The 24,524-nt window shown below is 43.5% G+C and overlaps 1 protein-coding gene across 1 annotated transcript; it reads left to right on the top strand.

Moving 5' to 3' along the window:
* Window positions 1-698: 698 nt before the first annotated feature.
* On the top strand, window positions 699-21,499 carry LOC126456188 (brachyurin-like). Its single transcript, XM_050091942.1, has 5 exons — window positions 699-755; window positions 4,849-4,945; window positions 12,377-12,566; window positions 21,113-21,282; window positions 21,441-21,499. Exons 1-5 carry the CDS (start codon window positions 699-701, stop codon window positions 21,497-21,499), a joined length of 573 nt encoding a protein of 190 aa, XP_049947899.1.
* The last annotated feature ends 3,025 nt before the right edge of the window (window positions 21,500-24,524 follow it).

The raw sequence follows: 24,524 nt of genomic DNA, 5'->3' as shown, positions 1-24,524 counted from the left end.
GCAGACGGAGAGAGTTTCTGCTACTTGTCTTCATAGTTGCCAGCTGCTTCCCTAGCCAGTAGGGTCACCGGATCACTCCCCAGCTGAGAAAGTATGGAACATTATGGGCAGGACCCTCCAACTACATGGCAATCCAACTCGTCAATTGGACATAATATCTCTCAGGAGGGCACCAACAACTTTGCCAATCAATTCCAAGTCAAAAAACTGAGTGCTAGAGGTGGAACAACGTGTTACTGAATTGCTCAATTTGTGAAGCTCTTTCTGTAGAATAAATCACCCAGGTTTCCTGAAATTTTTTTTCTTCTTCTTAGGCTGTATTTCCATTACAGCTTGACAACTATATGCCACGTCAATCCAGTCGCATATTTGGTGTGCTTTGTCAGAGATTGAGAGGCAGACTAGATTCCGTATGCGTACTGTGCACTCTGAGTTACATCTACAGCTACAACTACGTCCATTGTTCCGATGCGACGTCCATTGAAGTGGCGCAATCGTATTTTCATTCAGCAAGCGGTGATAACGCTTTTCACGCATTGCACTGGGAGATTGCGAAAGCCTTTATAAGGCCTCGTTGATATCAGCTGCCGACGACTAGCGACTGGCGCCATCAGCGGGCAGTTATCTGTCTCATCTAGATCGTCGCCAGAGTTCCCCAGCGGCTGTTGTGGCGGACGCAGCTGTCAGATACCGGCACAATGAGGTTCCACTTCCTGCTGTCGGCGCTGCTCCCTTTGACTGTGACTACAAGCGCGGTGAGTCTGGAAACGATTGGTGTCGAAACAGCTATGTCACATACATCAAGCCTGTTAACAGCTTATGGGGGACACTAGTTTACAGTCAAGCAGACATCAAAATTCAGAGACACATATTTATAATGTTTCCTTTAGACATAATGTTACTGGGCCAACAAAATTAGTTGCAATACAGTGGCTTCGGAAATTTGCTGTGCACGAGGCTATGATCGACGAATTTGGAATACGTTGGAATTGGAATTTCAAATAAAATTGGCTGAAAAATAGTTGGCAGAACTCTTTATTTCACAGATACGCGATTGTGTTCTTGATTAGTCCTATTGTTGCGTAATAGTTGTTTGGTTCAATTGACGAAAGCTACTGAATGCGTTGTGTAGTGTTTAGATCTCCGTAGGAAGAGAGGACCTTGGTACAGTATGAACTCCTTCCAGACACAGACGAAGTTTACTTTACGAATATTTATTCAAAAGAGCCACTTTCGTATGTCTACATTGAACAATCTCTCAGAACGCACTGTGTCTCCTGTCTTACAGTTCAAAGATTCTCCACTCTCCCATGTAGAAATTGTATCCCCAAATGTTCAATCTGCTTTTGAATAACGGTGCTTTCAACTGAGGGACGTATTTTTCTTGTTGAACATGTGTTTCGACAACGCGATAACTACTCAGATTTAGTGCAGGAGCCAAATGCAGAAAAATTCCAGGACACAGCTGTACATCATCGTAAGGCGGTTCGTTGACTTGCTGAGAAATTTCTAGAGGCTTAGTGTTAGAAGCCAAACGAGCTGGAAGACTCGAAGTTGTTGCCTTGGTACAAGAAAGCCTTGGCACAAGAAAGATATCTGGCTTGCAACGGCGCATAAGGTGATTAGGCAAACATCGAAGTTGATCCCGTGTAAGATGACGGCAGTGCAAGAATTGGAAGAAGCGAATCACGAAAAGGGAATACGTCTTTTATTGAGATAAATACCATCAATATTCTTGCAGTCACCTTCTATACAGACGAGGCGTGGTTCTACCTCTCTGGTCATTTCGGCACACAAAACACACGATTATGGTCAAAGGACAATCCTCGTCCTGTGATGGAAATGCCACTGCATGATCAGAAAATTCGAGTGTGGGCAGCAATACGCAGATGGTGCGTAACAGGGCTTTTATCTTTTGAATGCACCTTGATCAGTGAAAGATATTAATGATCCTCGAGTTCATTAAGCCAGATAAAGGAAGACAAAACCAACTGTGAGAGGTGTCAGCTAGATGACACTACTGCACACATAGCTAATACTACCAAGCGTCTTCTGAAGAAGTTTCTTCGGGGTACGTTTCATCTCAAAAAAACTTGTGTCCCCTCGGTCGACGGACCGTACTCCATCAGCCGTTTTTCTTCAGGGAGCAGTAAAATCTGGTGTAAATCGCAACTGCCCAAGCACGCTTTGTAACTTAAAAGCTGAAGTATTGCGTACGAGAGAAGCCTACAACAATCACATTTGCATAGCCGCCCGTAGACTTCATTTCTATCATATGTTGTAACTCCACAGCAACTTTCCGAAGACAGTGTATAAAATATTCTGGAATCAACGTAATTTACGCCAGCCATCTGAATATTTGTATTCCTTCCGCGACGCAGACCTTCTCATAGATGTGTACAAATACTCAGTACGCAAATATATATCTTCATTTTATTTTTTACCATGTGCACTCGGTATCGGTTCTTTTTTTAGCGCTTTACTGATGTTTTTCAAAGGAGTCGTTCTTTTTAAGGCTGTCGGTAAAAGCAGCTTTAATGGTTGTTTATTGGATCTACCACTGGCTGCTACATCGTTCGCCCTATTCCACATCAACACAGAATATCCAAATAAGCTCATCGGACAAAAAATTACTCACCCGAAGAGAAATCATAACAATCATCATTTAATGCCGTGTAATTCCGCCCCTGGACTTGAAAACCACTTGGATTCACCAGTTTGTGAGTCCAAAGGGTTGTGCAGGTAAGTTGCATCCAGATTCAGCCACTCGCTGAGGATTTTATCGCGCAGTTGCACCAAACTGTACGGATCCTGATGTTGGGAGTGTTAAGAAAACGAGTAACATAGTCTTGTAGCCCGATGAACTATGCAATTGTCTTCTTCTGCCTGTGTGGACAATTGCCTCATGCAAAGTGCCCGACTTCAGATGTTTGTTGGATGCAATTTCCGTCGCAATGTTTTCTTCCCAACAGGCTGGGGTGGATCATCATTCACCAGTTGCAGAAAGTGCTGTCGGGTTTGGGCAGGATCTTTTACCGGTCACAATTGTGACTTCGTGTATAGTGCCCACGTGTGTTACGCCTCTGTTTGTAGATACACTGAACACTCCTCCGTGAAACACCAACAAATCGAGCAACTTCACATTCCTTGTGGCTATGGGTGCGGCCAAACACGACGGTCATGTCCATGCATTTACCCATGTTTACGTACAGTGTCCGTTTGGAACATAAATGTCTCACTGATCGCTACTGCCTTATGCACACGTAGAGGCAGTGCAAACCTCGAAGTTTTTATTTCGTCTCCACCACATTGAGTATCAAATGAAGTTTGTCACTGGACTGAGAGTTTCTGGATAGGGTCGATGCAGTATCGATGCAGTATTTTATCTGAGTTGGAGAAGCATCGGCAGATGTAGAACTACGTTCATGTGCTCCCAGGGAAGTGCCGAGGGATGTGACCCTTGCTTTTCATATAGAATATTAGTGACTTGGTCGATAATGTTAATGTCCACAGACTTTTTTGCAGATCTGTAACAGTTGTCTATAATGAAGTAGGTCTGGAACAGTTCCGCAGATATTCAGTAAGAGATTAATATGCTTACGAAGTGTTGCAACTTGGTTTAAATGTTTAGAAATACAAAATCCCACACTGTCAAATTCAAAACCGTACTGTCCTATGCCTATATTCTCACTAAGTCACAACAGGTATCAGTGAACCTATATATAAATATCTGACTGCAGAAAGTTCAATCGATATGAAATGAAATGTTAACATAGGTTCAGTCAGAGGTAGAACACACCCACATACGCCCAGTCGGAAGTAAAGGAGGTGGCAGACTGTTTCATTGGTTGAATACTTGGAAAATGCATTTTGCATACAAAGGAGATTGCTTACAAAGCGCTCCTGCGACTCATCCTGGAAGTCCTGTGGGATGCATACTAAAGGGGATTCTGGGTATATACAAAGAAGGACAGGCCTTCCTGTGCTGTTTCCAGTGTCTGCTCTGTTTCTTCTAAATTCTAGAATATGAAGCTGCCTTATATACGAATTTTCGCCGTAATGCATTGGGCTCCAGTCTTCTTAACCATGCTCCAGGACTAATGAAGTATCATATGAAGTTACTCTTAGTGGCAGTGTATGCACTACATGAAAGTAAAACTTATATGCACGATGGCTAGACTGTAGACGATGAACGAAAGAGAAACTGGACTCAAGTAAAAAGTAGGAGAAACATGGGGTCCATAGGAATTATAAGAATCATTTCTATTGTGTACCACCAAAGGTGCCTACGAAAATTATGTGAAACATGATTGTTTAGGAAAAAATTAGTTGCAGAAGACATCAGTTTTCTTACCTTTGCAAATGCAAGACTGAACCAGCAGCTAAAGAAAGGTAACTCCAAATATTAACAACATAGGTACTAATACTGACTTCTAAAATTGTAAAGCTAAAACTGAAATTGTAGCAATGATCACGAATCTTAACTTTCATCTAAACTCAAAGATTTCAACCTCATTGAATAGTTGCGGTATCCCACGAAACGACGCATCAGTCCTCTGGGATAGCAACCATATCATGTGATAACTATTTTCATAAGTTGTACGACCTTACAATTGGCTGGACACAATGATGTCTCCTACAACTATCACATTACTGACTGTCGCAATGATCACTATCATTTTACAGTCGCTTAGTGGGGACAACTACTGCAAGGATGAAATTTGTTCTCGTCAGTAGCTCCTGTGGTAACTGAGAGAGTAATAAGAAGGGACAAGGAAGATATTTTCTGAACGATGAACTGTGTTGAAGTTTAACTTCCATTACTTTGTTTCCCCTTTCCTGTTTCAGGATGACGAGCTACAAGTTAGGCGACTGCGGGCTGCTGTGACTAATCACCACGAGGGCGATGTGGCTGGACGCAGCAGCAACTCCCATCTCATGCCAGGTAGTATAGCCCTTGGGATAGGGGCCGTTTGCATACCAACAGGAGGATCCCACAGTACAAGATCAAAGTAATAATATACACACTTCTTCTTGCTTAAGCAAATGGAGCAAATCGTTTCGTTCTTTTTGCACTTGAAGTGGTCTACGGTGGGCCTTAAGTGGTTTATGGAGGCACCATTAGTTTAGGGGCGTTTCCTTAGAAAACTGCCAAAAATAGTTTTTGTATCATTTTTTGTGCCAGAAACGGGCCGCGGATTCCGATGCAGCCATGCACGGAAAATGGCTGAAATTTTTAAGATATATTCCTAAGAACCACATCTCGAACAGCTTCGAAAATTTTCTTGATATCTTCATACATTTACGAACACAAAGATTCAAAATTATCCTCCTTCTAAATGTAAAATACGCACATAAAATCCGGTATGAGATGAAATCTGAATAATAAATAACTGCAGAAAATTGCTTAAATTTTAACGGTATGTTCTCTAGACATTTATCTAGGGGTTCCATCATCCCGTTCTTTATTGTTAGATCATGGTCGGTTTCTTAGAAAATCGTACAAAAAGCGTTTTTCGGCCTTTTTCGTACCAAAACAGAGCCGCGGATTCCGACACGACTATCAATAACAAACAGCTGAAATTTTTACGACATATTCCTAAGACCCTGATCTCAAACAACCTTGAATTTCTTTTACATTTTTATCTGTTTATGCAGTGGTTCAAAGTTATTAGAGAACCCTAAAAACAGCGTTAACTTATCATTTTTGGAACCAAATCAATGCCGCTGATTCCAAAACGGCTATGTATAGCAACTTGCTGTAATTTTTAATGTGTATTCGTAAGATTCCGATGCAGAACAACCTTGAAAAATTTCTTGATATCTTTATCCGTTTCCGAGGTACAGAAGTTTAAAGTTACCTTACATGTAATAGCAAAATATGCGGTTAAATTCAGGTGAGACGAAATTTAAACAATAAAAAACAGCTCTAAATAGCTCAAATTTTAAAGTTATATTTTCTATGAACTTCTCTAGACGTTCCATCTTCCAGTTTTAAAAAATCATTATAGGTTATCGATGAACACCCAAGTGCTTCCTTCACTTCTACATCTTCATGATGAGTACTCTGTGGACACTCCCGTCTTCCAAGATGACAACGGCCACATTGACAGGGATATGCCCACACGTTCCTGGTCTGAGTAATACTCAGATACCCTATCGCATCTCGCCCGGTCCACTCACCGTAACAAATTTCTGGGACTATTTGGAACAGTGGGTGAAACGCAGCAGTCAACAAACTGTGGCAACCGTTTGCTACCTCCGTGGAATCTTGTCATCAAGTAGTGGCTTCAGCTGGATATGGAATATCTTAATAAACTTGTGGGCTCTCTCCGTCGCCTATTTTAGCCCACCGTCAAGGTTAGAGGCGGCTTTACTCCGTATGACGTCATGTCTTTATTGTCCAGTGTGTTTACCTCCGCTGTCTTCTTCTTATTTCGAATGGGCCTACTTTGAATCACGCTTGTTCAAATGCTGGGCTGTGATATTTGCCCTGTATTGTCGCATCCTCTGCCGATGTAACTCCTTTCTTTCTTCTGTCCTGGAGGTACGTTTACTTCGGGACTTCTCCTGAAATCCTCGGATTTCCTTGATGGTACGTCTCTCAGACTGTTTGTTCTGTAGATCAGTTATTCCCAGTTCTTTAAAGTACTTTTCAGTTTCTGTCAGCCAAGAGGTGCGAACCTCCTTGCTTTGCCAGAAAGTCAACAGACGGTTGGTCAATCTGTTTGGAGGCAATCTTGCAACATTGCTATAGAAAGCTACCCTTCTTTTTCTTGCACAGTCAGAGAGCCCCTCAATATGTTCGTAGAACTCCGAGGTATGTCGCCTTCTAAATTCCCCATCTTCTTCTACCGGGTCTAGGCTCTTGGTGAAGGTTCTCCTCTCTCTGACTTCCAATTTCTCCATCGGACCTCTCCGGTTCATGAAAAGACATTCCGTGGCATACAGGACTTCTAGTCATATGACTGATGAGTAGTGCTTAAGTTTTAGGTTGCGTGTCAGACATTTTTTGTTGTAGGTGTTCATAGTCAGTCGATAGGCTAGTTCCAACTTGTTGACTCTAATGGATAATGACGTTTTTTTCTGATAAGTTAGGTTCAATCCATTCGCCGAGATCCTTTAACTTCTCAGTCCTTTTGATGTTTCCCTGGTCTAATAACATCTCTCCGTTAGCTTCTTTGACGTTGGTGTAGAATTCTGTTTCGTCCAGCGACACTTTACCACTTTCAACACTCGAACTGGTCAGTTCATTACGTCATTCTCTCACAAACTTTTCGAGAACACAGTTGAAGAGAAACGGGGAGAGTCCATCCCCTTGTCTCACTCCAGTTTTTATCTCGAAGCTTTTTGAGATATCACCCCTAAATTGGACCTTGAAATTGATGCTGGTCAAGGTTTCTAGAATGAGTATGCAGGTTTTGTTGTCTAGTCCTAGTCCCTGGAGTACTGGCCATTAAAATTGCTACACCACGTAGATAAAGAGCTACAGACGCGAAATTTAACCGACAGGAAGAAGATGCTGTGATATGCAAATGATTAGCTTTTCAGGGCATTCACACAAGGTTGGCGCCGGTGCCGACACCTAAAACGTGCTGATACGAGGAAAGTTTCCAACCTATTTCTCATACACAAACAGCAGTTGACCGCAGTTGCCTGGTGAAACGTTGTTGTGATGCCTCGTGTAAGGAGGAGAAATGCGTAGCTTCACATTTCCGACTTTGATAAAGGTCGGGTTGTAGCCTATCGCGATTAGGGTTTATCGTATCACGACATTGCTGCTCGCGTTGGTCGAGATCCAATGACTGTTAGCAGAATATGGAATCGGTGGGTTCAGGAGGGTAATACGGAACGCCGTGCTGGATCCCAACGGCCTCGTATCACTAGCAGTCGAGATGGCAGGCATCTTATCCGCATGGTTGTAATGGATCGTGCAGCCACGTCTCGATCCCTGAGTCAACAGATGGGGACGTTCGCAAGACAACAACCATCTGCACGAACAGTTCGACGACGTTTGGAGCAGCATGGACTATCAGCTCGGAGACCATGGTTCCGGTTACCCTTGACGCTGCGTCACAGACAGGAGCGCCTCCGATGGTGTACTCAACGACGAACCTGGGTGCACGAATGGCAAAACGTCATTTTTTGGATAATCCAGGTTCAGTTTACAGCATCATGATGGTCGCGTCCGTGTTTTGGTTACATTGCGTTGAACGCACACTATATTGGTCATCGCCATACTGGCGTATCACCCGGCATGATGGTATGGTGTGCCATTGGTTACACGTGTCGGTCACCTCTTGTTCGCATTGACGGCACTTTGAACAGTGGAAGTTACATTTCAGATGTGTTACGACCCGTGGCTCTACCCTTCATTCGATCCCTGCGAAACCCTACATTTCAGCAGGATAATGCTCGACCGCATGTTGCAGGTCCTGTAGGGGCCTTTCTGGATACAGAAAATGTTCGACTGCTGCCCTGGCCAGCACATTCTCCAGATCTCTCACCAATTGGAAACGTCTGGTCAATAGTGGCTGAGCAACTGGCTCGTTACAGTACGCCAGTCACTACTCTTGATGAACTGTGGTATCGTGTTGAAGCTGCATGGGCAGCTGGACCCGTACACGCCATCCAAGCTCAATGCCCAGGCGTATCAATGCCGTTATTACGGCCAGAGGTGGTTGTTCTGGGTACTGATTTCTCAGGATCTATGCACCCAAATTGCGTGAAAATAATTCACATGTCAGTTCTAATGTAATATATTTGTCCAATGAATACCCGTTTATTATCTGCATTTCTTCTTTGTGTAATAATTTTAATGGCCAGTAGTGTATTTTGTTAAGTGTTTCTCTATTAAGGGGGTCGTAGACCTTCCTGAGATCAACAAAGGTGACAACCAGATTGCAGTTTCTCATCATGGAATATCCCAGTGCAGTTTTAAGATGGAGTACCTGTTCAGCACAGGACCGAGTCTTCCTGAAGCCTTCCTGATATTCTCTCAGTTGTGTTACCTCCGCTGTGTTATATGTCTTGTTTTTTTATTTTTATCGTGTCAGAAGCAAACTAAAAACAATATTAGATACATTACTACATACATACATACATTATGGTTTATAAATTAAACTAGTCAAGAATGAAATAAATGATTAGACACAGATTGTGTTGTCAAACATAAGATAATTTTGATCTATACAGTGGATGCACAAAAATTTGCAACGTCCAGTGCACTTTGTGTAGCGTTTACAAGGTCCTCCATGGTGCACACAGTTGGAGGTAATGTGCATTGTAGTAGATGTGTTGATGTCTGCACGGCAGCTCCGCAGTCACACCGGAGAGAGTCCACCTGAAAGCCCCACCTCTCCAGATTACTCTTGGATCTTGTGACAGAAGAACGCAGGCGGTTGAGTGATTTCCATGTGGACCATTTCTCTGTGTGGCCTGGGGGAAGAACTTCTTGCGGGATCAGCCACTCCTCCAGATGCTGGCAACTGACCTGCCATCTCTTCTCCCGGTGTTGATATGGAGTGTCAGCGAGTGGTTCTGTACTTTGAAGGAAGCTCTTTCTAGACACAAGTCTTTGCTGTGCCGGTTGGTGGCCATGTAGTGGGTGGGCTTCGGATGTTAATGCCTTATTCATTTCACTCCGTGCTGCTGTATCTCTTCGGATGCCCGGGGGGGGGCTATGCCGGACAAGCAGTACAGTTTTTCCACAGGTGTGGCTCTTAGACAACCCGTAGTGATACGACATGTCTCATTCAGAGCAACATCAACTTTCTTTGTATGTGTAGACCTGCACCATACTGGGCAAGCGTACTCAGCTGCAGAGTAGCAGAGGGCTAATGCGGATGTGCGCACTGTGTCTGGCTGTGCTCCCCATGTTGTTCCAGTCAGCTTCCTAACCACATTGTTCCTGGCAGCCACTTTTTGCTTTGTTTTTAAGCAGTGTTCCTTATATGTAAGAGCACGGTCCAGAGTGATTCCGAGGTATTTTGGAGTCTTGCAGTGTTCTAAAGAGGTTCCTTCCCAATCTATCTGCAAGGTTCTACTAGCCTGTCTGTTTCGGAGGTGGAAATCACAGGTCTGGGTCTTAGAAGGATTTGGTTTCAATTGATTGTCCCAGTAATAGGCAGTTAATTCTTTCAGAGCATCAGTTAGCTTCCGCTCCACCCTCTCAAAGCTGTGATCTTGTGCTGTGATTGCTCGGTCATCTGCATATATGAAGCTTTGTGTTCCTTCTGGTAACGGCTGGTCATTAGTGTATATATTGAAGAGGGTGGGTGCCAGTACACTGCCCTGTGGCAGCCCATTTTTCTGCTGCCTCCATCTGCTTCTTTGTCCTTGGTATTCCACAAAATATCTTCGGTTCTGCAGAAGATTTCTAATCAGACAGGTTAGTTTGTAGTCCTTGGTGAGGTTGTATAGCTTCAGCAACAAGAGTCTGTGGTTGACAGTGTCGTAGGCGGCTGAAAGATCTATAAACACCGCTCCTGTTATCTGCCGCCTTTGGAAGCCGTCCTCTATATGCTGTGTCAAATTCAACACCTGTGCTGTGCAACTCTTCCCTTGTCTAAATCCTGCCTGTTGAGGGATCAGTAATGGTTCTATCATATCTGCAATTCTTTGGAGGATCAACCTTTCCAATACCTTATACAGTTGGCATAGGAGGGAGATTGGCCTATAGCTTTTGGGGTTATCCCGGTCTTTCCCTGGTTTATGTATAGCTATAATTTTTGCTTTCCGCCAAGATTTTGGTATCTTGCCGCTCTTGACACAATTATTCATTAGCTCGAGTAGCCAGCACTTTGCGCCTGGACCAAAGTTCTTGATCTGTTCACTTCTTATGTCATCTACCCCTGCTGCTTTTCCGACTTTGCACTTATTTAGAGCTGAGTCGAGCTCATTCAAACTGAATGGTCGAGACAGAGTGTTTCCCTCTTGTTCGGGCTCCCTTTCCAGGGTTCGTCTCCCGATTTTACTGGTATGGTCAGGTTTACCATTTTTCAAAAGCTGGTGTGCGATCTGGTCTGCCTTCACATTTGTATGCGTATTGGGTTGGGAGGGATCATTGTTAAGGTGTCGTAACAATCTCAAGGTCTTTTGACTACTTCTACCTATCTCACATTCTGTCATCAGTTTAATCCACTGTTCTCTCTTCGCCTCAGATATTGAGGAGAGAGTATTTTGCGCAGCCAGATAAGTCTCCTCGCTATAAGGGTTTTCTTCATATAGTCGATAGTATCCGTCCAGCAGGGCAGCTGTTTCAGGTGTCACACCCTGCAGATACATTGTCCTACACCCTCTTGGAATTGATGCCCGGGAGCAATGTTTGACAGTTTGAACAAAGCTGTCATACTCTTCAGGAATAGGTCGCACAGACTTAATCTCTTTGTCCAGCATCTTAGCAAATTTTTTCCAATTAGCTTTCTTGAAATTGTATCTCCGTTTGAAATTCACCTCCTGTGGCCTTATTGCTGGAAGAACTTGACACAGTAGTGGCCTGTGTTGCGTCTTTGATATGGGCGAGCACACTGATTTGGAGCAAAACTGTGTGATGTCTTCACTCACTAAGAGGAGGTCAGGGTTAAATCCACGTTGCCACCTGCCACTGTTGAAGGAAGGGGGTAGCTCGCTGTCGTGTATAAGAGACAACTGGCAGGATTCAGCCCAGGAGAGGACTGCCTCCCCATTTTCGTCATCTTCAGAGTATCCCCACAAGTGACTATGGCTGTTAAAGTCACCGATTACTAATTCCTGGGTGGTGTGAAGGAAAATGCAGCCGAAGGGGGCTTATACACAGAGGTAATTACGCAGTTACTCAGCTCCACTGAGATGACTTCGATGTTATTTTCTACGGTGCAGTGAGCACTGATTATCTGAAGACCTGGTCTTACAAATATAGCACTTCCATACTGAGAGTGCGGTGTTTCTGCAGCTGGTTTCATGCCCGGTATTTTTGGTCGTCTCTGTCGCTCATCTCTATGCGTCTCTTGTATACACAGGACGTCGCATTTTTTGTCGCGGCATAGGTTGGATAACAGATGTTCTTTGGCTGATGATATGCCTTCAATATTTATAGATATGATAGTTAAAATTGGCTCTGATAAGGACCGTTTATTTACTCGCATGTTTGCTTGCTTCTGGTGTGAGAGAATCAGCCGTCTAGGTATACTTAGACGCCCAGGGGACGCCCGGATGTGTAAGGCTTAGTTGTCAGGACACACCCTTCGTGGAGGCTTCTCTCATGTGTCTTGTGATTACCTATAAATGACCGGATATAGTTGGATCGTGTAGGATGTGGTTAGTTATACTGGCGTAGCTATTATAAGGTCTGGAGAGTGTGCAAAGCGTGCAGTGACCGGCTCGTGTCTGACGGCAGGTGGGGCAGGTGCGGCGTGGTCGCTTTCGCGGTCGCGCAGGCGATCCGGCGGTCGCATCATCAACGGCGCCGACGCCACGGACGGGCAGTTCCCGTGGCAGGCGGCCATCCGGCTGGACCGCTTCGGCTTCTGCGGCGGATCTCTCATCTCGGACAGCGCCGTCCTCACAGCGGCGCACTGCGTCGACGGGTGAGTCTGACACAGGGGTTCCCAACCTCTCTGACGCCACTACCCCCGAGTGTCATCAGATATTCGCTACGAGTTCCTCTCAACCCACCATCACCGACAGTGGCAACTAACTGAACTTTAGAATAATACTGCAATGACGTCTTGAGGTGTGACGACCTGGTGCAAGTCTTTCGATTGGGCGCCACTTCGTCAACTTGCCTGTCCCTGACCTAACTCACATAGGAGTTTTTGCACTCTAAAACCGGTCAAAACTCGAAATCGCCAGGCTACTTTAAAATCCTTTCAAACGTGTTAATCTTCAAGGTCAATAAACTGTCTGTCTTTCGGCAGCCAGAACCTTCCACAAGGCGCACGCTCACTGTTACAATGTCAATCGTAAACCAGATATAATGGTAAATACAAGTGCTCCTCCGTGAGCTCTTGTTTGTTACCTTTATTTCCGCATTTTTTTGTGGTTATTCTTAGATAAAAACACTTTTACTGATTATTGAAATGAAAGGTATGTACTTTATCTTATATCGTACCTTTATTATTTTATTGTTTAAATTTTACGTTCGTAGACAGTATTTCTACAGATATTTTTGTTACCTCCCAATACTTGAAATTGCCGGCTGGAGTGGCCGAGCGGTTCTAGGCGCTACAGTCTGGAACCGCGCGACCGCTACGCTCGCAGGTTCGAATCCTGCCTCGGGTATGGATGTGTGTGATGTCCTTAGGTTAGTTAGGTTCAACTAGTTCTAAGTTCTAGGGGATTGATGACCTCAGAAGTTAAGTCCCATAGTGCTCAGAGCCAATTCTTGAGATTTTAATGTTTCCATTTTCGTGTCGGGTCTTGTCCAGTTATATTTCTTTTACAGTCACCAAATTTAGACCGATGATTATCGTTTAACACATCTGCTATTTTGTTTTTATTAATTCAAAGTGAGATGTTAAATCAGTTAAACTATTGCAACATAGCACTTTTTCGTTGTATGTGGGAATACAGATGAGGCAACACACGCGGTAGACTTTTTTCTCTTCGCGAATCACTGGCCTCAATGCTGATTTAGTGATGAAACGATTCAAAGTAATCTCGGAAGTGATGTCGAGTGGCAACACAATTGATACTGAGAAATTTGATGCCTTTACTCGAAAAACTGGAAAAATGTACACAAATTCATATGGCTGGTATGCTACGCCACCAACTCTTCACAAAGTTTTAATGCATGGTACCGAAGTCGCATCCAAAGTAATTCTACCTATAGGCCAATAACTGTCGCAGGAAGCAACTAAGGCTTGCAATAAGCACATACCGCAATAAAGGATAAATTTTGCTCGTAAATTTTCACGTGTGGGTTGTAACAGAGGAGTACTACACAGATTGTTACTAAATTCAGATCCCATCTAAGTTGTATCAGGGCAAGGTATCATTTTCGGAAGAGGCAATCAGTCTAATGGTCGCGAGTATACCATCTTTACCTCCAGACGAAAATGATACCGACGAAAGAACAAAGCAAGGCAAAGATGACGAAGAGGACGATGGACAACAGTTTGGCACTGAATAAAGGTATACTGCTATCAAATGGTGTCGGTAAGGCCTCTTTCATTAACTGCCTTGCTTCTTCCAATGAACATTTAGATCCTATTTTCTGTACAACATGTCTAGTTTGTACATTTTGTAAATAAACAAATAATTAAGGTCAAATAATGTATTTCATTTGATTCCATTGCGAAAAAAAGCATAAAATAATTTTGAGCAGTTTTTGAGTGTAAACACTGCTACGTGCAACCGCCTGTCCCAGACAGCCATCCATCCAAATACTAACTGGACCCGACGTTGTTTCACTTCGGTGATCAGCCGAGAACTAGCGCTTTCAATGTGACAAAACCACTGAAAAAGAATTTTATTTGAACACTTTTATTTTAAAATGACCAAAGATGAACGATATTTATGTTTTGTGAGTATTTTATTAAATCACGAACTAACGAGTAACTGAGACAACTGCTACTATTTATATCTAACAAACTTTTTCATAGAATGATAAGCCATTCTCAGTACATATCGAGTACTACCTACAGTTCCTCTTCAGGAAAGAAAGCTAATTTCCACGCTGAGGGTAGACATCCGCACCAGTCTTCCTCCTAGCGACACTTCTTTCACCCACACCCTGGACCCCATTTAAACTGAAACAAGTTACAATATCTGCATCATTCTTACTGTTTGTAAATTACTTCATTGTTTTCTTCCGAACTTACAGAAAATGGAAGACTACTGGCTGCCAAAGCTTTGTGTCTGACTATTATCACTAATACTAACAATAATGATAATAATAGTACTGTGTAGTCCCTATAGAAACGTAGTAGCCATTACATACTCACTGTTGTGTTGTCAATTACCTCTTGCGAAAAGAATAATGAAGCAATTTCTGATCCATTGTGTGAACTACCTACAATTCAGCGAAAGCGCTTGCATGAGGGATTTAAGCATATGTGAGGTGTATGTACCACTTTTCCTGATGTAGATACATGGTTCAAAGTAAGAAGATGTGTGTATTGGATGGACTAAAAATGTTGATACATTCGCTTCACAAGCTATAGCCTCCACCACATTGTGTCATATGTTAACCCTAATATCGAAAGATATGTGATTATTGGTCACTTATGTAATCTTATGACTTCTTTACAGACGAATGGAAAAACTGGTGGAAGCTGACCTCGGGGAATATCAGTTTGGATTTCGTAGAAATATTAGAACACGTGAGGCAATACTGACCTAACTACTTATCTTAGAAGAAAGATTAAGGAAAGGCAAACCTACGTTTCTAGCATTTGTAGACTTAGACAAAGCTTTTGACAATGTTGACTGGAATACTCTCTTTCAAAGTCTGAAGGTGGCAGTGGTCAAATACAGGGAGCGAAAGGCTATTTACAATTTGTACAGAAACCAGATGGCAGTTATAAGAGTCGAGAGGAGTGAAAATGAAGCTGTGGTTGGGAAGGGATTGAGACAGGGTTGTAGCCTCTCCCTGATGTTATTTAATCTGTATATTAAGCAAGCAGTAATGGAAACAAAAGAAAAATTCGTAGTAGCTATTAAAATCCATGGAGAAGAAATAAAAACTTCGAGGTTCGTCGATGACAGTGTAATTCTGTCAGAGACAGCAAAGGACTTGGAAGAGCAGTTGAACAGAATGGACAGCGTCTTGAAACGAGAATATAAGATGAGCATCAACAAAAGCAAAACGAGGTTAATGGAATGTAGTCGAATTAAGTCGGGTGATGCTGAGGGAATTATATTAGGAAATGAAACACTTAAAGTAGAAAAGGAGTTTTGCTATTTGGGGAGCAAAATAATTGATGATGGTCGAAGTAGAGAAGATATAAAATGTAGACTGGCAATGGCAAGGAAAGCGTTTCTGAAGAAGAGAAATTTGTTGACATCGAGTATAGATTTAAATGTCTGCAACTCGTTTCTGAAAGTATTTGTATGGAGTGTAGCCATGAATGGAAGTGAAACATGGACGATAAATAGTTTGGACAAGAAGAGAATAGAAGCTTTTGAAATGTGGTGCTACAGAAGAATGCTGAAGATTAGATGGGTAGATCACATAACTAATGAGGAGGTATTGAATATACACTCCTAGAAATTGAAATAAGAACACCGTGAATTCATTGTCCCAGGAAGGGGAAACTTTATTGACACATTCCTGGGGTCCGATACATCACATGATCACACTGACAGAACCACAGGCACATAGACACAGGCAACAGAGCATGTACAATGTCGGCACTAGTACAGTGTATATCCACCTTTCGCAGCAATGCAGGCTGCTATTCTCCCATGGAGACGATCGTAGAGATGCTGGATGTAGTCCTGTGGAACGGCTTGCCATGCCATTTCCACCTGGCGCCTCAGTTGGACCAGCGTTCGTGCTGGACGTGCAGACCGCGTGAGACGCCGCTTCATCCAGTCCCAAACATGCTCAATGGGGGACAGATCCGGAGATCTTGCTGGCCAGGGTAGTTGACTTACACCTTCTAGAGCACGTTGGGTGGCACGGGATACATGCGGATGTGCATTGTCCTGTTGGAACAGCAAGTTCCCTTGCCGGTCTAGGAATGGTAGAACGATGGGTTCGATGACGGTTTGGATGTACCGTGCACTATTCAGTGTCCCCTCGACGATCACCAGTAGTGTACGGCCAGTGTAGGAGATCGCTCCCCACACCATGATGCCGGGTGTTGGCCCTGTGTGCCTCGGTCGTATGCAGTCCTGATTGTGGCGCTCACCTGCACGGCGCCAAACACACATACCACCATCATTGGCACCAAGGCAGAAGCGACTCTCATCGCTGAAGACGACACGTCTCCATTCGTCCCTCCATTCACGCCTGTCGCGACACCACTGGAGGCGGGCTGCACGATGTTGGGGCGTGAGCGGAAGACGGCCTAACGGTGTGCGGGACCGTAGCCCAGCTTCATGGAGACTGTTGCGAATGGTCCTCGCCGATACCCCAGGAGCAACAGTGTCCCTAATTTGCTGGGAAGTGGCGGTGCGGTCCCCTACGGCACTGCGTAGGATCTTACGGTCTTGGCGTGCATCCGTGCGTCGCTGCGGTCCGGTCCCAGGTCGACGGGCACGTGCACCTTCCGCCGACCACTGGCGACAACATCGATGTACTGTGGAGACCTCACGCCCCACGTGTTGAGCAATTCGGCGGTATGTCCACCCGGCCTCCCGCATGCCCACTATACGCCCTCGCTCAAAGTCCGTCAACTGCACATACGGTTCACGTCCACGCTGTCGCGGCATGCTACCAGTGTTAAAGACTGCGATGGAGCTCCGTATGCCACGGCAAACTGGCTGACACTGACGGCGGCGGTGCACAAATGCTGCGCAGCTAGCGCCATTCGACGGCCAACACCGCGGTTCCTGGTGTGTCCGCTGTGCCGTGCGTTTGATCATTGCTTGTACAGCCCTCTCGCAGTGTCCGGAGCAAGTATGGTGGGTCTGACACACCGGTGTCAATGTGTTCTTTTTTCCATTTTCAGGAGTGTAATTGGGGAGAAGAGAAGTTTGTGGCACAACTTGACAAGAAGGGACCGGTTGGTAGGACATGTTCTGAGGCATCAAGGGATCACAAATTTAGCATTGGAGGACAGCGTGGAGGGTAAAAATCGTAGAGGGAGACCAAGAGATGAATACAGTTAACAGATACAGAACGATGTAAGTTGCAGTAGGTAATGGGAGTTGAAGAAGCTAGCACAGGATAAAGTAGCATGGAGAGGTGCTTCAAACCAGTCTCTGGACTGAAGACCACAACAACAACAACATGTAATCAGCGTTACAGTCTCATGAAATAGCAATAACGATCTTTTTTAAAATCACACAATCGAAACCTTTCTGTCATTCCCCTTAGAACTTTTCTTTTCACCACTTAGGAGGTAATTCCAGGATGGGGACCACTGGTCTACCATTATTACATCCGTCGCTTAAACCCACAGCCATCGACGCGAACCTCTACACGAACGCTACTGAAAATTAGTTTCAATAGGGAACTACAATGGATCTGTCTTCGTTGCACTAATAGCTTGCTTTGTTTTAATACAACTTAGTACGTTGTAAAAATAAGAACTCTGAACAAGTGGAACAGACGTGACTTTGCGGAAGTGCATGTGGATGCTCTACCAAATAGGTAGCCCAAAAATATGACGAATAAGGATTGATCGGAAGAACTAGAAGATAATATAATACAGTCACTGAAGCCAGTACGAATTCAATAGTTTAATGAAGCGAGAGCCCACAGCATTCATAAATATTTCGTAAATGATATTTCCGACGAAACGAAAGCATCATATCTGAAATCTGTGATTATATTGCTTCGTTTAGCAGTTGTAATGCTTCAAATGGCATTGGGCCCATTTTATTCACCTCTAATATTTCTAATTTGCGCTACAGCACTCAATGTATATGCTTGATTATGGCAAACAGTGGAAACTGCAGTCAGTACTAATAAACATATTAACAGCCATAAGTGCCATTTATCATGTTAAGCATGAATCGATGTGATATCTTCAGGATTCCAAAGAAGTATGGGAAGTCCATCGGCTAAGAGATTAGTGGATCTGGTATCCAAAACCTATGAAACAGAAGACGCATTACATAATTTTCAGAAACGCTTTATCTTTACACTACTAAACACACAACTTACTGACACTAACAATCAGCATAATATGTCGAACTTTTGAGTTTTTGAGTGGAAGAATATAGAAGTAATTAAACATTACAAAGGTACTGCGGAAAGATCAGTTTGGTATAAGAAGACATGAAGGTATCAGAAAAGCAATTATGAATTTCCACTTAATAATGAAATGAACAAAAAGGAGAAACCTAAAAGCTTTCATAGCACCTGTAGGCCTAGAGAAAACCTTAAGGCACCTCAAATTAACAACAGCCAAGGAAGGGGAATGTATTGAGGATAGTGTGCTGTGTTTATATGTCTCAGATTTGACATGGAATGGTTTAAGAGTGCCAAGAGAAACGGAAATAAGAGTGGCAGGATTATATAAACAATGCTGCAGGTTCTTTACAGGAAAACTGTATCTCAGTACATGACATACAATCAAATTTGTGTTATACCATGAAGAAGATCTTAAGTACTTATACATGAGCAGCTTTGTCTAATATTACATTGTTTTAGTGTATTACTTTTTCGTAGTGCTGTTAAGTTGACCAAACTTATCATCGCAGGAAACAGCAGTTTTCCAGAAGAGAAAACTTCAACCTGAACCTGTAAACTTCATGTTTGTCACGAATAATCTTCATCTGTTATGGATGCCTAAGCAGAATATACCAATCAGTGCACTTCAGGTAGTAATTAAAGACATGTTCACAAAATATAAATTTTTCTTTCGTCTTCACTGTATGAACGCCATTGTTTCCTATTAAAAAGTTCTCGTTATCACCACCAAATCTCAAAAGGAACAAATGTACTGCAATGTTAGTGTCAGAATACCCAGCTCGTTAAGTACACGTATGTACGAAAACTACTACCCTCTACCAAAAATGTGTCCCCCCAAAAATTGTCTTATATACAGAGTGGTCAGAAACAGTCTGTAAATCTTGTAAAGGTATTGCAGACTATGTTGTGCTGAGAAGTATTTGTGAAGAAAAAATTCAATACGTTGCGCCGTTTCTAAGTTAGTTAACACTGAAGCTAGTCAGAACGTTGCACGGGCGAATTCAAGCGGCCTGCTAGAGACGGTGTCCCCACACGAGTATTTGTTTAGTTTCATAAAGCCGAACAAGAGAGTGATACAAAAACTGGACATGGGACGCTAGTAAAGATCGACCCCGAGCCACAAGTTGTTGTGTTACCTCGGGCGCTGTTGTCTTCGCAATGAGATGAACTGACACAACTGCATCTGTCAGGCCGGTTGCATTTGTATGAGCTACGCCCTGATTGGCTAACTTCAATACTAATTAACTCGGTAACAGCGCAGGGTATCGAATTTCTTTTCACAGCAATTGTTTCTCAGCACAACATTCTTACAAGCTTTTCGCTCTGTTTCTGACAACCTTGTATAAAGAATCATTTTCTAGGTATGTGACGACTGTGGACAATATTCGTCCTGGAACTATTTGTCCACCACACATTTTTTCCCAAGTGCATTCGTCCAGTAAGGTACGCAGGTGATTTTCTGTGAATTTTGAAAATTAGGAAAGCGATATTTGCAGGACTGGAGCGCTGACCACCAGCAGGTTTTAAAACAACGCACACTCCACTGCAAAATGAAACATTCACTCTGTAGTATTCTAATTGCAAAGAAAACGACTCTAATTGCAAAGAAAACGACATTCGGCTTCTTCAAGTGGTTCTGAGTGTACACCTACCTCAAATATTCGCCATTCTATCTCCATCTCATATTTCGTTAATCTTGGCACATAATAAATTTCATGTTATTGCTACCAGAATTTTTCGTAATATCCTGGACATAATAGCTTCTATAGAAATTATGAGTTAATCTATTAACCGAGAACCACGAGTTGACTGTGTCCAGAGTACAATTTGTCATGTTATTCAGTAACTGACATGAATTTCTTACATTGTCAATCGATTCATATGGAGAAAATCTATTCATTACACCGATCGTTTTTTTTTGTTTGACACGTCATCAGCATAGGTATGGATCTACTTACCACTTGGTGATGAATTCTGAACATTGTGGAGTGAGTCGTATGCTCAGCCTTCTTCTTTGTGTCGAAAATGGCACGGAATTTACTGTTTGCTCGTTGGGTTAAAAAAAAAAAAAAAACAATATCAGTGAGATTCATGACGTAACTGTCATGGAGACAGACACACAGTAACATAACCTTTTTTATTGACTATAGCCTTTGAAAATGTATAAGTTAGCCTCTTTGAAAGAAATACTACAAACGGCTCACACAAAGTGATGGTCCCAATCTGAACGACTAAGTTTCATATACTCGATGGACAATAAATTTGTGAAGGCGCACGAAGTTAGCCATCAGCTCTCAGTGCATATTTGGACGTGTTGTTATACAGGGTGGCAACATTCGTGGTGACGCTGGGCACAGTGCTGGTGACGGGAGACGCCAAAGACGTGACGGTGACGACAACGAGCGCCGCGTGGCACCCGGACTATTGGACCGACGAGAAGACGGCCGACAACGACATCGGCGTCGTGCTCCTGGGACAGTCCGTCTCCTTCACAGGTAACAGCCCCAGGCTGGGGAGTCCTTCGTCACTGTGCACTACCTGTACACCCTCACGTGAACATAACACGGTCGTGCCATTACGTACGGTGTTAAAATATACTACAGATCTTCCGAGTAATGACGGACTATCGCTAACCACATTTCCATTATTGCAGTCGCTAAATCGGTGCTCGTCGGCAGTCACAAAGTGATGATGTTGCCAGAAGAGCTGTAGCATGACTGAGGCTTCCAATATTTATGGTCATACAATGTTATACAGGGTGGTTCATTGATAGTGACCGGGCCAAATACCTCACGAAATAAGCATCAAACGAAACAACTACAAAGAACGAAACTCGTCTAGCTTGAAGGGGGAAACCAGATGGCGCTATGGTTGGCCCACTAGATGGCGCTGCCATAGGTCAAACGGATATCAACTGCGTTTTTTAAAAAAAAGTAGGAAAACCCATTTTTATTATATATTCGTGTAGTACGTAAAGTAATATGTTTTAGTTGGACCATTTTTTTCGCTTTGTGATAGATGACGCTGTAATAGTCACAAACATACGGCTACATCAACATCGATTGCACCCGTACCATATTTCTATGCACCAGGAATTGCATGGCGACGACTTTTAACGTCGTGTACAGTTCTGCCACTGGGCACAAGAGAAATTATGGGACAATGACAGATTTTTGGCACGCGTTCTATTTAGCGACGAAGCGTCATTTATCAACAGCAGTAACGTAAACCGGCATAATATGCACTACTGGGCAACGGAAAATCCACGATGGCTGCGACAAGTGGAACAACAACGACCTTGGTGGGTTAATGTATGGTGCGGCATTATGGGAGGAAGGATAACTGTTTAAATGTGTGTGAAACCTTATGGGACTTAACTGCTAAGGTCGTCAGTCCCTAAGCTCACACACTACTTAACCTAAATTATCCTAAGGACAAACACACACACCCATGCCCGAGGGAGGACTGGAACCTCCGCCGGGCCCAGCCGCACAGTCTCTGACTGCAGCGCCATAGACCGCTCCGCTAATCCCGCACGGCGGAAGGATAATTGGCCCCCATTTTAAAGATGGCAATCTAAATGATGCAGTGTATGCTGATTTCCTATGCAATGTTCTACCGATATTACTACAAGATATTTCATTGCATGACAGCATGGCGATGCACTTCCAACAAGATGGATGTTCGGCACATAGCTCGCGTGGGAAAATGGCTCTGAGCACTATGCGACTCAACTTCTGAGGTTATCAGTCGCCTAGAATTTAGAACTAATTAAAACTAACTAACCTAAGGAAATCACACACACATCCATGCCCGAGGCAGGATTCGAACCTGCGACCGTAGCGGTTGCTCGGTTCCAAACTGTAGCGCCTAGAACCGCACGGCCACTCCGACCGGCAGCTCGCGTGCGGTTGAAGCGGTATTGAACAGCATATTTAATGACAGGTGGATTGGTCGTCGAAGCACCATACCATGGCCCGCACGTTCAGTGGATCTGACATCCCCGGATTTCTTTCTGTGAGAAAAGTTGAAGGATATTTGCTATCGTGATCCACCGACAACGTCTGACAACATACGTCAGCGCATTGTCAATGCATGTGCGAACATTACGAAAGGCGAACTACTCGCTCTTGAGAGAAATGTCGTATTGATAAATGCACTGAGGTTGACGGACATCATTTTGAGCATTTATTGCATTAATGTGGTATTTACAGGTAATCACGCTGTAACAGCAAGCGTTCTCAGAAATGATATGTTCACAAAGGTACATGTATCACATTGGAACAACAGAAATAAAATGTTCAAACGTACCTACATTCTGTATTTTAATTTAAAAAAACCTACCTGTTACCAACTGTTCGTCTAAAATTGTGAGCCATACGTTTGTGATTGTGAGCCATACGTTTGTGACTATTACAGCATCATCTAACACAAAGCGAAAAATGTGGTCCAACTAAAACATTCATATTTCTTTACGTACTACACTAATATGTAATGAAAAATGGGGGTTCCTATTTAAAAAAACGCAGTTGATATCCGTTTGACCTATGGCAGCACCATCTAGCCGGCCAACCACAGCGCCATCTGGTTTCCCCCTTGAAGCTAGACAAGTTTCGTGCTTTGTAGTTTTTTCGTCATATCAGTCATATCACCAACAGTCGACCTGAGCAGCTTTAGGACTGAAACGTCACTGATGGATTTGTTAATCAGCTGCATATACAATAATTATCCCACGTTCGAAGTCTCTGAGCCCTCCTGGCCGACCCATCCCGCTAACAACCCCTCTACTGACAATATAATAGTCCCTGAATTATTTTATAGTCGCGGGGCTGTCTCTCGTGGCATCAAGTAGTCAGTCTGCATTACGATAAAGAAGTATTTGAATACGTTTGATCAGATAGTGTGTCTATGCTCATGCAGTTTTCTATAGTGTTTACTGGCAATTTCCTTTTATTTTCATCCTTGTTACTATCTCAGTCTACTATACATTTCCCGCAAACAAAAATCGAACTTTATACGGCTGTGGAACTATTAGGTTTGTGCATAAGTTCTTAGTGTTTTTATATAAGTTTAATAAACTCAACAGTTGCTTATAACACGGTCTTTATTCATCAATTTGAAGTCATGTGGCTTTGAGGCGATAAAGTCCTCGAGCCTTTTCGGAGTGTATGTTCATCCGGAAAAGAAGTTCCTTGAAGGTTTTTCGATAAATAGCGGGAAAGTTCAAGTGAATAAGGTGAGTATGGAATGATTTACTATCCCATCTCCTGTATAGCACTTTTTGTCGGCCTTACAGAATGCGGGAGGGCGCTATTGAGGAGTAGTGTCACTACAAGCAGGTCCGCAGCTCGCTTCCCGAGCACGGGGTCCCGGGTTCGATTCTCGGCGGTTAGGGATTTTCACCTGCCTCGAGATTACTGGGTCCTAGTGTTGTCCTCATCATTTGCCGGCACGGTAGCTCAGCGAGTTCGGTCAGAGAGCAGGCTGCCCTCTGTAATAAAAAAACTGAGTGGAAGGATCAACAAACGAACTTGATCGGATGTCATGTGACGTCCTCAACGACCAAACACAACGATCAACAACGAACAGAAGGGGGAAAAAAGTGGTCAGCGTGAAGGACTGCCGTCCTACGAGCTTGGGTTCTATTCCCGGCTGCGTCGGAGATTTTCTCCGCTTAGGAACTGGGTGTTGTGTCGTCATCATCATTTCATCCTCATCCGGCGCGCAGGTCGCCCAA

This window comes from Schistocerca serialis, chromosome 2 (genome assembly GCF_023864345.2).
Source record: "Schistocerca serialis cubense isolate TAMUIC-IGC-003099 chromosome 2, iqSchSeri2.2, whole genome shotgun sequence".
NCBI lineage: Eukaryota > Metazoa > Arthropoda > Insecta > Orthoptera > Acrididae > Schistocerca > Schistocerca serialis.
Note: the sequence above shows the minus strand (reverse complement) of the source record. Positions and strands in the feature narration are given on the sequence as shown.

Bases quoted from the DNA above. Each gene is read 5' to 3' on its own strand.
- LOC126456188 (XM_050091942.1), top strand. From the start codon at position 699: ATGAGGTTCCACTTCCTGCTGTCGGCGCTGCTCCCTTTGACTGTGACT. The intron at 756-4,848 runs GTGAGTCTGGAA...TTCCTGTTTCAG, and splicing joins TGACTGTGACTACAAGCGCG to GATGACGAGCTACAAGTTAG. The intron at 21,283-21,440 runs GTAACAGCCCCA...CCATTATTGCAG, and splicing joins ACAGTCCGTCTCCTTCACAG to TCGCTAAATCGGTGCTCGTC.